Source organism: Emydura macquarii, unplaced genomic scaffold (genome assembly GCF_026122565.2).
Source record: "Emydura macquarii macquarii isolate MOO-44397 ecotype Brisbane River unplaced genomic scaffold, CSIRO-AGI_Emac_v2 contig_1790, whole genome shotgun sequence".
NCBI lineage: Eukaryota > Metazoa > Chordata > Testudines > Chelidae > Emydura > Emydura macquarii.
Genome location: NW_027131927.1, coordinates 11,498,464 through 11,512,332, shown reverse-complemented (window position 1 = coordinate 11,512,332; position 13,869 = coordinate 11,498,464). Strand labels below are relative to the sequence as shown.

The 13,869-nt window shown below is 40.5% G+C and overlaps 1 protein-coding gene across 9 annotated transcripts in view; it reads right to left on the bottom strand.

The window, feature by feature from the left end:
- ADGRL3 (adhesion G protein-coupled receptor L3) overlaps positions 1–13,869 on the bottom strand; it is a 769,462-nt gene that overhangs the window by 284,597 nt on the left and 470,996 nt on the right. For all 9 annotated transcript variants that reach the window (XM_067556899.1, XM_067556894.1, XM_067556893.1 and 6 more), the window contains one exon: positions 2,972–3,772. In XM_067556899.1, coding sequence (XP_067413000.1) covers positions 2,972–3,772 — 801 coding nt within the window. The remainder of the gene's footprint in view (positions 1–2,971; positions 3,773–13,869) is intronic.

Sequence of the window (13,869 nt, the reverse complement as noted above, 5' to 3'; positions counted from 1 at the left end):
CATTTTTTCTCTCCATCTGAAATCTTTCATAGATAAATACCCTCAAATTCTCCCAGTTCTTCCTTCTCACAGTACCAGCTTCAGGTCTTTTGTCTCATGTTTTTCCTCTCATATTTCTTTCTTGCATTTTGCTATATGGCTGGAAGTTCATTTCTCTTCTGCTCACTTCCAGATTTTCAAAGTCACAATTTCCTTTAAATTCTCTTTATCTAAAAGTGTTTTTGTACATACTAATCACAGTCTGTATATGGAGAGAAGGATGGATCAGAGGAATCAGAACATTGTATTACTCCTCTCCTGCAAGCAGAAGACCTGGAACTACTTCTTCAGGGCTTTTCTACAGGAACCACTTAAGTTTACAGCAAACTGTGGTGTAAATCTACTCTGTGCTAGCCTTCCATGCACTAAGAGCATGTCTTACAATGTCCTGCCGTTATGTTCCTACTTTGCATTAATGTAGTCTTCTTTGTAGAGGATTATGTTAATGTGAACAGGCAATCTTTAAGTTCGCGCCTGCAGCATCCACACGGGGAGTTACAGCACAGCACTTTGGACACATCGCTATTCGCATGTCATAATCTGAACTGTGGGGCAGCATAGACAAGCCTTGAATGTCCATGTGGCTGTATTGCTATGCACTAAAAGTTCTGTAGTGCTCTTTCATCTACACAGCTTTGACACGGGAGCAGAAAAAGGACCTAGGGAACTTTTACATAACATAAGTACGGCCATACTGGGTCAGACCAATGGTCCATCTAGCCCAGTATCCTGTCTTCTGCCAATGCCAGGTGCTTCAGAGGAAATGAACAGAACAGGTAATCATCAAGTGATTCATCCTGTCAGCCATTCCCAGCCTCTGGCAAACAGCAATCCCTGCCTATCCTGGCTAAAAGCCATTGATGGACCTATCCTCCATGAACTTAACTAGTTTTTTTTTGAACCCCATTATAGTCTTGGCCTTCATAACATCCTCTGGCAAGGAGTTCCACAGATTGACTGTGCATTGTGTGAAGAAATACTTCCTTTTGTTCATTTTAAACCTGCTGCTTATTAAATTTTATTTGGTGACCCTAGTTTTTGTGTTATGAGAAGGAGTAAATAACACTTCCTTTTTTACTTTCTCCATACCAGTCATGATTCTATATAACTCTATCATATCCCCCATTAATCATCTCTTTTCCAAGCTGAAAAGTCCCAATCTTATTAATTTCTCCTCAGATGGAAGCTTTTCCATATCCCTAATCATTTTAGTTGCCCTTTTCTATACTTTTTCCAATTCCAATTCCTTTTTTGAGATGGGATGACCAGACCTGCATGCAGTATTCAAGATGTGAGCATACCATGGATTTATAAAGAGGCAATATGATATTTTCTGTCTTATTATGTATTCCTTTCCTAATGATTCCCAGCATTCTGTTAGCTTTTTTGACTGCCACTGTACACTGAGTGGATGTTTTCAGAGAACTATCCATAATGACTCCAAGGTCTCTGTCTTGAGTTGTAACAGCTAACTTAGACTCGATCATTTTATATGTGTAGTTGGAATTGTGTTTTCCAATGTGCATTACTTTGCATTTATCAACATTGAATTTCATCTGCCATTTTGTTGCCCAGTCACCCAGTTTTGTGAGATGCTTTCGTAACTCTTGGTAGAGGTAACTATCTTGAGTAGTTTTGTTATGCAAATTTTTTCACTTCACTGTTTACCCCTTTTTAGAGTGTGATATCAGGGTTTACAAAGACAGCAAATTTGCCTCAGGCTAATTCAGGGGGGAATCACACCCTAGATTGCTGCTAACTCAAGTGTTTATGTAGACATGCCATTGGTTTTTTCTTTGTCATCGTGTTTAAAAGAATGACAACATTTTAGGATAAGAAATAAAACACGTAAATAACTAAATGCTTTACCTTCTAAATTATATTAATTCTGCCTTTTCTGTTCCCTGCTCAGCATTCAGGAAAAATATAATCTAGCACAGATAACTGAACTTCAATCATCATTACATAAAGCTTGTATGGGAGTAACCACTTTCAAACCTGAAAGAAAATAACTGAGATTCCTGCATGATTTAGTGAACTAGAGCCAAATTCATTGACAAGAGAGTAACTCTGGATTTACACTTATATAACAAGGAAGAATTTCATCCAAATTAATGAAAAAAAGTCAGCCAAATATAATTACTGTGATAACGTTTGATGGAAATCCACTGGAAGTTGGATTTCTTCTGGGGTCCAGTCTTTACTCAGTGATTGAATACAATTTCCTTCTATTAAGATTTAGAAAAATATGATCAGCCCAAACTATTTTTAATAGAACAGCCAAATGAATGACTTAAAGAAATGAGAACAACTAGTCTGGATCATGTTACCTACACCGAAATTCATCACAAACACACAGGATAACAAACAACACGTGTGTGCATGCATGCGTACATACACACAAATTTGGAGTCAGATTCTCAACTCATGCTATTCTGCAATGTTTCATTGACTTCATTGCAGCTACACTGATTTAAATCTGCCCCATGATATTTAGAATGAGAGCAACATCTGAATTAAGTTCAACAGAAGTCATGTTCTGGCATGGCCATAAAAGCAAAGGGAATTCAATGGATAGAATGAATACAACAAAACAGGCATCTCCACTGGTGATTCTGATGATCTGAACAAGCACTTAGACATTTGAGATTGGCTCAGGCTTATCACTGAAAATTCTTTCCCATTTCCACTTATTTTCCAAGTAAGCTATGAAGAAAATGTTCTGTAAACAGTAGTGTCTCTCTGAATATACAGCAGCTGATCATTAAGGGTCACATGAACTAGGCCTAAAGTCATGCACACATATGCAATCAAAGAGATATATATATGAACTTCACAGCCTGTTCACCAAAAAACAAACCAAATAAAACCCAAAGAGCTTCAGGTTATAGCTGATGGAAGGCCAAAAGCAAAACTTATCACAAAACCTTACCTGATCTGCTGTCCAGGGGTCCAAAATCCAAAGAATACTTCACCACATGATAGTTGTTCCATACATAAAGGAGGTTATCCCTGGGGTTATAATCCACAGCAGCGATGTACTGGTATGAGTTTGGAAAGGCAACATCCACCAGACTATCCTTGCTTTGGTCAGTGTTGTAAATATAGTCTATCTTATTTCCCGTGGCTTCATTGTCATCATCTTCATATACTGACTTCACCACATATAAAATCCCACAGATCATGAAAGCATTGGAAGCCGACCTTTTGTCGTAGGCTGTATCCCACGTCCCTTCGATCCTTAAGGTGTAGGGGTTTAACTGGCTAATGACAATTCTGCCATTGTTTTGTTCTGTTGCATAGATTACCCAAAGCCCATTCTCATCCACCGCCAGGTCGATGTCGGACTTGCCTCCCCATCTGTAAGGAGAGGTGTCATGGTAATTGGCATTAGCAATAATAGCCTCCCCACTTTTTATTCTTGTCCTCAAGTCAAACTTGACTATATTCCTGGTTCGCTCCTTGTTGAAGAATAAAGCTCCATCATACACAACAAATCCTGTGCCGTCCACCCGGTGAGGGAGCTTGTAAGTGGTGGTTGGTCGTCCAGCTATGAAATCATCCTTGGAGGAGTACTCCGTCAGGGTGTCAGTCCTGTACGGGGTCCAGGGCATGTAGTAAATCTTGTCAGATGCCTGCAGAGGATCCTTGCACCAAGCCCCAGACTGATGGTCTGACTCAAATAAATGTTCACTCTGGTATACACCTTTTAGTAGGCCAGGACAAAGAAAAACTGTTGGAGGGGAAAAGAGTTAAACACAAAAAAAAAAAAAGTTAATAAGAGTTCTGTTGGTTTGGCATTAACTTCTAATAGTTTATAGCTCAGCAGCTGAATGCGATCAGCCCAAAACAAATGTAGTTTTATTGGCAGATTACCTTCACCACGGGCAGTGTGGGTCTTTTTGCTGCCTTTTCAATCAACATCAGTTCATTTTTTCATTCCTTTTCAAATCAATTTTTACTGGTGTACTTACTTGGACTATTCGACTTTGTAAACTCTGAAATGAATACGTATTCCCCAAGGGTTTATAGGTTTGTATTTTCAGATTATATTCTACACTACATCTATACCTACTAGGTGAAGGGGTAAATTTCTGGGGAATTGTTCCACATATTTCATTTGAACAGTCCACTGAAGATTGCCCTAGAAATGGAAATAAAACAAAGCCCACCCTCACAGCTCAGGTGGAATTAAATATTTTAAAGGTACCATGGCAAAGCAGAGGTAAATACCTCAGCAACTCAAAAGCACGTTGAAAGCAAATAGGAAGACAAAAATACCCTACTACAGGCCAATGGTATAACTAGCGATAAGATTTTTGAAGCTACTACAGAACACACAGCACATGCAGTCTAGACAATTAAAAATGAACAATGGATGAATAACTGAGAGAAGAAAGAAAAGACAGGAAGGAAGGAAGAAAGGAAGGAAAAGAATAAAGTTCACTGGAGAGGAATCCAAGGTCTAGATTTTAATCAGTTAAAAATGTCCTGTTAAACATAGTAGTATTCAAACTTAAAACATATACCTTCTACTGTTACATGAGAGGAGCACACAGGAACGATTTGGGTAGCTGTGCTTTGCTGCTCAGACTTCAGAATGGAAATGGATCAGGGATCAGATGGCTTGGTTTGGTTTTAGGGTGATATGGAGAGAGGTCGGGAGAAGGCACAGCACATATGCCTTGCCAATGTAAGAATTAAAGTAACACTAATATCTTATCTATGACTAATCAGCTGAAAGAGAACTATGTGCAACAGCTTTGGCCAGAACACAACCTGGTGAGCAATGAAATGATGGCAGCATGTGACAGCAAACGACAGTGTGGTCTACTTTACATTCTCCCTTTGATGCCCAGATTAACTCTCATTCACTGGAGTTATGCATCTGTATTAAGGGAAGAATATATTGCATATATGTGTGTGTTGGTATTCAGGGAGTGCTATGGCATATTACAATATCAAAAACAAACTGAGGGGGACAAAAAGTTTCAAATGCACAGAGACCCTAATTCTGCAACTAATCCAGGCAGGTGGACTCAGACTGAGCAGAAAGATTGACTTAAAGCTACTTATTTTCTGGAAACAATGTAAAGGGGCTGACATAGCTCTCAGAGAGGTCAATGAGAGTTTTGTCAATAGGAGTACGAGGGGGCTCATCACATATTACACTTGAGTCAATGGTCTTGTGCATGTCTGAAGATGACCTGAAATATAACAACTGGCCTGGCAGAAGTGTCCCATCATACATTTCTATTAGCATGGGGCTGGAATGCAGGGCAGTTGAATTAACACTTCTTGCTTAAAAGTCAGTTAATTATATCACACAATTCAAAAGTTGATTAAAGCCCCTGAAAAAAGAAAGAGGATGGGAAAAATCACAAATTCGAACAACATGAGAAATTCTGGGCCAGATCCTCAGCTAGTGTAAACTGATATAGCTCCAGGGGAGTCAATGAAGTTGAGACACCATTTTACAGTAGCGTATGTATGGGGCATTGTGTCTACGGGGTATTTAAAAAAAATCATGCTTTTCCAGATTCTGCAGGATAGGGGAGGAGGAAATGACTTTACACTTTAGAGCAGAAGATTAACAAAGAAAACTACATCAGTAAATCTTTCAGCAAAAAATATATATTATCTTGTGAAGTTGAGCAGCAGAGAAACTAAATAAATTTTAACAAAAAAATAAGTGAGAATTAATGACAGGTATTTCAACTAAAACGTTAAACTGTTAAATAACTTAGCCTATAAATAAGTAATATATATATATATATAATTTGAAAGGTATTTAATTACCTTTTTGTTCCACTTCTATTGTAGAGAGAGAAGTAAAGAGAGAAAGGAGAAAAGAGAATAGATTAATGGTACTGTATTGGCCAGGTACTTTTCTATACCTCTTCCAAATGAAAGGAAGCATTATTAATTTAGTGCAGTTATTGCTATATTTTGTGAATGCTATATATATGCGTGTGTGTGCATGTGAAACATCTCTTCCTCTAATATACACTGGATAAAATACAGGCACATGATTCAGCTTTACTACAATCTCCAAAGCAATCAGGGCCTGATCCAAAGTCCATTGAACTCAATCGGAAATCTTTCCACTGCCTTTGGTTCATGCCCAGAGCATAATATAAGATTTGTATTAACTGAATTAGGGTTGAACCAGATTTCTAGATAGAGTAAACTCTTCAGGATAGGGACTGTCTTGATATCTATGTCCCAAATCCTGAAAGATCAAATGAACCCGCATAACTTTATCTACGTGAGTATTTCCATTGGCCCTAAGTAGACTACTCATGTGAGTAAAGTCACACAGGTACCTAAGTGTTCACAGGAGTTAGGTCTAGGTCTTGTGCAGAACCAAGCACACTATCAAAACTTACAAAATCATCATCATCATGGCTTCCCTCATTAACAGCAAAACAATGGGAAGGATTTAAATACACCAATATTTGTAAATAAGAATGTAAATATTTATGGATGTTAAAATATTAACACAATACTAATATTAATGCACTACCAAAAAACCCATAACTTGTAATATAAATTTATTTTGTTCATCAGGCACTATGTTGCTGTCAATAAGGTTGCATCCTTTTTAGTAGACGTGACCCCCTCACTGCTAGAACAAATCTATCTAGCGCATGTGTACATAGCTGAAAGGTTTTGGTGCCAGTTTCCATAAGCTTAAAGCCTACCCCGAGAAGCACTTAGGGCTTGATCCAAAGCCCATTGAAGTCGATGGAAAGATGCTCATCAACTTCAATCCACTTTGGATCAGGCCCTTGCAGAACAGACATAGACTTTCCACCCAGAAGCCTAGTGTAGAGACTCAGGAGAGATGGATAGCCCACACTTTCTCTTCCACTGCACTGCACTACTCCATTTTAAATGCACCATTCCTAAATGTGTGTGTTACCTCGCACAGAATCAGTCCCTTTCCTCTCCTTAAGACCACAATACAGGCAGGGGTTTTAACTTGCAGCTCTCAAACTGCTGCTGTCCCCAGGTAAACTGGATGTTCCTACAGTATATGAAGCACTGGCCTATTTTCTGTCTGCCTTCCTGTTTGTGTCATATGCTTGCACTGTATGAGCTCAGTAGCTGAGCAATCAATATGAACCAAGTCACTGGTGCATGCAGGCTCTAGTGGTGTAGCCTATATAACACCGCTAGCGTGCTTGTCTCTGTTGAAAACCACTCCTTTGTGGGAAGGAAAGCACATTGAAGACAACACCAACACCTTCTTCTATGACCCCACCAGAGAAAATCGGAGACACACACAGTCAGCTGTTGCAGTATCAAAGTTTAAAGAAGACGTTGTGATTCATCCAACACAATAGCAACAAGGCAGACAACATATCTTAAAACTGATGACAATAGGAGAGGCAAAAAGGAAAACTGCATGAATCTGCTCTGAATGAGAGCTATGGCTAATTGTACAGGGCACAGACCACAGTCCAGTGAACAGAAGACATAGCAAATGGCTTGCCATTAAAAAATCAGCATTTTACAGAGCACCACTGAAAGTCTCAGAGGTGTCTGAGATTAACAGTTCCTCCCTGTATTTAGAATTAGGAGATACCTATGGTAACTGTATGAGAAGAGTTGGCAAATTATGACTTTTTAATGATTCGGTTGTAGAGTGTGTGATTTCTGTATCCGAAGGCAAAGATGCATCAGTCTTAATCTTGGACATTCACGTTCGTGATCAGAAGTAGATTGACAACCCAAACATTACTGTTCCTGTTAACAATTATGTTTTATATATCAATGTCCATGGAACTTCACTGAAAAGAAAAATGAAAATACACCTAAGTAGGGCCATAGACTGGAAATAGTTAACATGCTACCCAAATTTGGTTCTGCTGAGCTCTTGGTGTCTCATCCACTGGAGGTGGAGGGGATAACGATGTCCATAGACTATCACTGAGGGACACCACTTGTTTCTGGGAAATGTGAACTTTTACTAGTGGTGTGGTGAATTTCAGACAACAGTGAGAGGCATTTCCAAAGACAAGGGACAACACCACAGAGGTAGGTACATGGGTTTGGGTTTTACCGGCCAAGAATTCACAAGAGGCATTTCCAGGCTGTGGCTTCTCAGTGAGGCCGATTCTACCAGCCCTTTTCAGGATCAGGTTTTGACTATATATACATATACACATTTGGTGTTTCAATCTACAGCTCATGATGTGGAAAGAAGTGACAGCCGGCCAGAGAGATCAGACCCTGATGCAGATTTCTCCCAAGTTAAGCGGTCTCTGGATACGGGACCTTGGTTGAGACTCATCTCTAGCTTAAAACAGGTTGAGGTTAAAAGTTAAATGACTTATGTTGATTGTAGTCAAGGCCTTATTGGACTTAGCTACATGGCTGATTCTGAAGAAAGCAGTGATGCAGCCAGCCATGATTAAAACTAAGTGGACGTAGCAGTTACAGAGAAACTTGCACAGCACCTGCTAACACTATATCTGGCTGCAGCTGGCCATAATTCATTTTCTTGGGAAATGAAGTTTTTTTTTTAAAAAAGGGCATAGGTGATGTGTCTCAAAGCTTCTAGCCCCATAGGAATTGTTATATCAGAACAGAGCACTGATTCATCGTTCCTACAGTATTGCTGGCAGTGTAGTGGATAAGTATTTATGCTTTAGAGGATGGCAAAATCCTTTCATAATGCGCTGAAACAATTGTACAATGTTATAGGTGGGAGGAGACAGGCTGGAGGAGAGAATTTACTCATGACCGCCTGAACATTGTGAAGTATTCATTACCCTTACCTTGCAGAACTACACATCAATTAGGGGTTGTAATAGTAACAAATCCTTTTAAAATGCCAGCCACAGCAGATGACCACCTCCTGCTTGGTGGTTTCCATAGGTCAAACAAATAAGTATGCCCTTCTATTGGTTCTAAATCTATTGCTCTTGAATTTCAAAGAGCCAAATTTTCCTCTTGATTACACTGGTGCAACTCCACATTACTTCAAAGGAGTTGCACTGGGGTATCTTGGAGGCCTGGAGAATTTAATGCACTGAATGTCCCTGGTTTCTCATATCATATAGTAAGCAGAAAAAAATAAAATGGATGAGCAATTTTCACAGTATTCCTTCATAGTGTACTATGGAATGACATCACAAAACAATCAGCACTGCTATTACTAGAACTTAATTTGGTCAGAAAACATTAATTACAAAGAAGACTGCATCATAGCTACAATGCCTGAACTGGTTACAGTACTTTAATGATAAAGATTTCAGTTCACAGAACACCCACGCTACGTATATCACTGAAGTTATCCTAACTCTTCATCACAACTTAAGAACTGTAGATATGTTTATTTCTCTTACAGCAAGTTGTGCTACTCCTATTCTTGTTACTGCATTCATTAGCATGGATCAATGGTATCCTCTACACTCCTGTGCTGTTTGCAACATGGCCACCATTAGCATCAACATTGCTATGATAGCATAGAAGCAAGTCAAAGAACCACTGTACAAGTCTGGGGCATGCTACAAATAAGATGGTCTCCATATCCCAATTCCTTCTTACATTTCTTATGACGAGTAAAGTTCATATGTACTCCTTGCCAGGACAATATTTGATCTTCCAGATGACAGAGATTGCCTCCACAGTTCCCAATTAATACACAGATTCTATGACGACACGCATGGTCCTCATTAACAAAAACCACACTGATAGCACTGAATGGGCATCTCTCTGAAAATTGCGTCTTAATAGTCTCCAGCACAATTAACCCACTTGAGCAGAAGACAACATTAACTGCTTTCTTCCTAATATACAATTACAAAGAAGTCTAGTTCTGCCCAACCATTCTTAAGGCACATTTGGGGACAACCAACACTGTGTCACATATGCAGTCCTGCACGGGACTCTCCGCGCTTGCAGCACTCACAAGGTAATAACAGGGTTATAGTTACCTGCCTCAATGGGTGGGAAACTTGATGGGTCTGGAAGTCATTGAGACAACCTCAGTATAAGGGAGGGGGGAGCACATACTGGGGGAATGCAAAGATGGCCTCTCCCCCTTTGGAGGCTCTATCCATCCATTTGTTAGCCAGGGTAGATGGTGGAGCTGACTGGGTCCTTCACTTTCCCCTTTCACCAATTTAAACCATAGCCTGGGTCCTTAGGACCTTTTCTTGCTCTATTTGAGCTCTGCTGAAAATAGAGAGAGCTCTGAAGAGCAGGATGTGGTTGCAGTGGAGTTTGGTATGCTCTGGAAGGCCATAGCAACAATAAGGCTTGTGCCAGCTGTATTGGTTTGGATTTGAATACTCTATTTAATAACATTCAAGTTTTAAAACTGTCCTTGGACTGGAAAAATAAGACTTTGCTACATTTTCAAAAACACAACTGTAGCAAACAACTCAAAGATGAATTGTTTAAGGGAAATACAGTGGCCGGGGAAAAGGGGGGGAAATAAAGAATTGCATCCAGTGCTTTTCCAGCTTTTATAAAAGGTTTCACATCAGATAGTGTATTAAGAGAGGATATTTCCATTTTCCTCTCCCCTCAGAAAGAGTTAAAAATGTGTATCTCTCTCTCTTTTAAACTGAAGTTCAGGGTTTTATTTAGTGACAAAAGACTCTCAAGAGCAGATCCTCCAGTCTGCGTTTATTCCATCATGAAAAAGGAGAAAAGACTTTTATAAATCTAAATGACCAAAGATCTAGAAAACGTGACCCATGAGGAAAGATTGAAAAAAATGGGTTTGTTTAGTCTGAAGAAGAGAAGACTGAATGGGGACATAAGTTTTCAAGTTCATAAAAGGTTGTTACAAGGAGGATGGAGAAAAACTGTTTTCATTAACCTCTGAGGATAGTACAAGAAAAAATAGGCTTAAGTTGCAGCAAGAGCGGTTTAGCTTGAACATTAGGAAAAACTCCCTAACTCAGGGTAGTTAAGCACAGGAACAAATTGCCTAGGGAGGTTGTGGAATATCAATTATTAGAGATTTTTAAGAGCAGGTTAGACAAACACCTGTCAGGGATGGTCTAGATATTATAGAGTCCTGCCTTGAGTGCCAGGGACTGGACTACTATATGACCTCTCGAGGTTTCTTCCAGTCCTACAATTCTATGACAAGCTGTTTAAGCTGGGAGTGAAGAACTATATCAGCCATCCGAATCACTGTTAGGTCCTATGCCTCTCTCCCCAGGGTGAATGGCCACCACTGATATCAGGGGAAGTGCTTGAACTCTGGATGCATACAAGAGGGGGACATGGGTCTTCAGCTTCCAACCTTGCTCTGCCAAAGCACACATTTGTTAACCTTCCTGGTGTGCTGCAATGCCACACATGGGGAGGGCTTCAAGAGGGGGGTAGGCTAAGAGTTGAAGGAGTTTGTTGGATATTATTTTTTATGTAAGCAGCCTTTTACACTGCTTTTTGTGTGGTTTATTTTAATTAAACGGATGGATGCCCATAAGCACTGAACAGGCACCTATAAAGATTTTTATAAAACTAAATAAATACATAAGTCACTTAAGCAAATGAAGAAACTTAAGAGTATTTGAGATGCTGGAATAGCAACAAGATTTTTAGTGAGGCCATATTCTGTTTTTCAGAAATTCTAATGCAAGCATTCGCATCATCCCATGTAGTATATAAAACTATTGGATGCTGACACAGGCATGCCCTGGCAGGAAGATTATTTCTCTATCCCACCATTTTCTTGATAGTTCTTTGAAGGGGATCATGTGGGGTCCCTACTAAAAGCTAAAAAAGCTAGTTGGGTATCATGGTTCTTGCAGTATGTTTGTACAGAAAAGATTTTTAGAGTTATATGATATGTAGCGTACTGGGTGCCAAAACTGATGGAGGTGAAACTTGTCACCTGAGGTGGGGTGGGTCTCAGAGCTGACTCAATCAACACTGAGAACAATCAGAGAGACAAGGTGGGTGAAGTGATATCTTTTATTGGACCAACTTGTGTTAACCAGAGAGACAAGCTTTCAAGCTTAGACAGAGCTCTTCTTCAGGTCTGGGAACAATTGATATCCATTGACCCAGTCCAGCCTTGTGCTTACAATATAGGGAAGATGCAGACTTGAGCACTGACAAAGACAAAGGTCTGAGACTGTATAAGAGAAGGAAAAAGGGCACCAATGTTATTCTTTAAAGAGGTGATGTTCTGCCTGAGGGTGTGTCTCATGAGAAGTGGACCTCAGCTCTCTGGACTGTACAAGCACTGTAAGGAATGACCATTGGGTGAGAAATACCCTATCAGAAAAGAAAGTCACTTGCTGTTAAGTATAGGCTAGAGATTGGGTTTTATGTTTTTCTTTTACCTGAATCCTCATGTTTCCAAATCCTGGGAAAATGAATGTGGCTGGACAGAAAGGGGCAAGTGCTGATAGCATGTTGATCTTTCTGCCTTGTTCTTCTTGGGTAGTAGAGTAAATAATTCTAGTCTAAGATGCATAAGATGCTACTGGGTAGAGCAACAGTAGCTTATCCAATGGTCCTTCTGAACTCCATTGGGACAGTACTGTCCTCCCTACAAGATTGCAGACTTCATCCATCCAGTAGCATCATGTCAGCTGAGATGACAGTGCTTTGGAGAAGATGCTGGAAAGGTTATGGAGCCATGGCTGCTGTATAGGGATGGTTGAAGACCCAAAGGCTTTTCATCTTCCCATAGACCCCAGGGTCCATATGTTCCTCACAGAACATTTTACTGGCAGCTGGGAACCCACAGCCAACCTTGCATCACAGAGAGGCAGGGTGGGGGCATGTGATGAATCTTGCTCTACCAGGGATAGACTTTTTCAAATTATTTTTTCCCTCCTTCTGTGGGTTTTTACATGTAAGGGAAACATTTGACTCAGTCTGCAAGTGAGAACCAAATGAGCATGTCACACCAAAGCACATGCAGTGGCCCCTGAGTCCGCACCGAGACAGGTTATTATTCTTTCTGGATACTGATACCAGTTGTTGGATTCTGACTGTGGATGTGAAGACCAGAAACTTCTTCCTCACAGCCCTAAACACTGGCCCAAACACAAACAAGCCTAGGTGCTTGGGCACGCTGCAGGACTGAGTCCAAAGAAAGTTCAAATGAGTAAATCATCCATTTAAATCCAAGTGACCAAAGCATACTCCAGTAGCTGATTCCTTCTGAGAAGTTACCATAGCCAGGAAGAGGCTAGGTGGTGTGGAATATAGCAACAGCTGTACCATGATTAGATGGATGGCCCATCTAGTCTTGTCTCTGCTAGTGGCCAGCACCAGGTGCCAAAGAAAGCCTGCAGTGAGTTACAGGATAACCTGCATTCGGGAAAGGGTCTGAATCTCATCCACACTATATTCTACACTACATCTATATTGCAAGCACGGGATGTGACTGTGGCTCAGGTAGACATGCCCAAGCTAGCTAGCTGGGCTACCAGAGCAGTAATGTGGCAATGTTGGCTTCAGTGCAGCCTGGCCTTGTAAGTAATTATCCAGGTTTCCAGGTAGGCTTGGATAACCCACCCTGTGTGACTTCCCTGTTCTGGGACCAGAACTGGACACATGAAAGCTAGCTCAGGCATGCTGCCTCCATGATGAGGTACAGACATGCCCCATGGCCCCTTTACAGAGCTCTGCCAGTAAAATGGGGTTCTAGTGTAGATGAGAATCAGGTGCAAAGATTCTTCCTAGCCCTCAACAGATGGTGCACATGGTGGTGCCTATCCTGAGGCAAATGTGGGAATGGACAGGCAAAAGACAGGAAGAAGGGTGTGGGGCAAAGACACCCATGCAGGATCTTTCTCACAACCCCTACTCTGCTCTACCTCACCGGCCAGGAAGATCTGT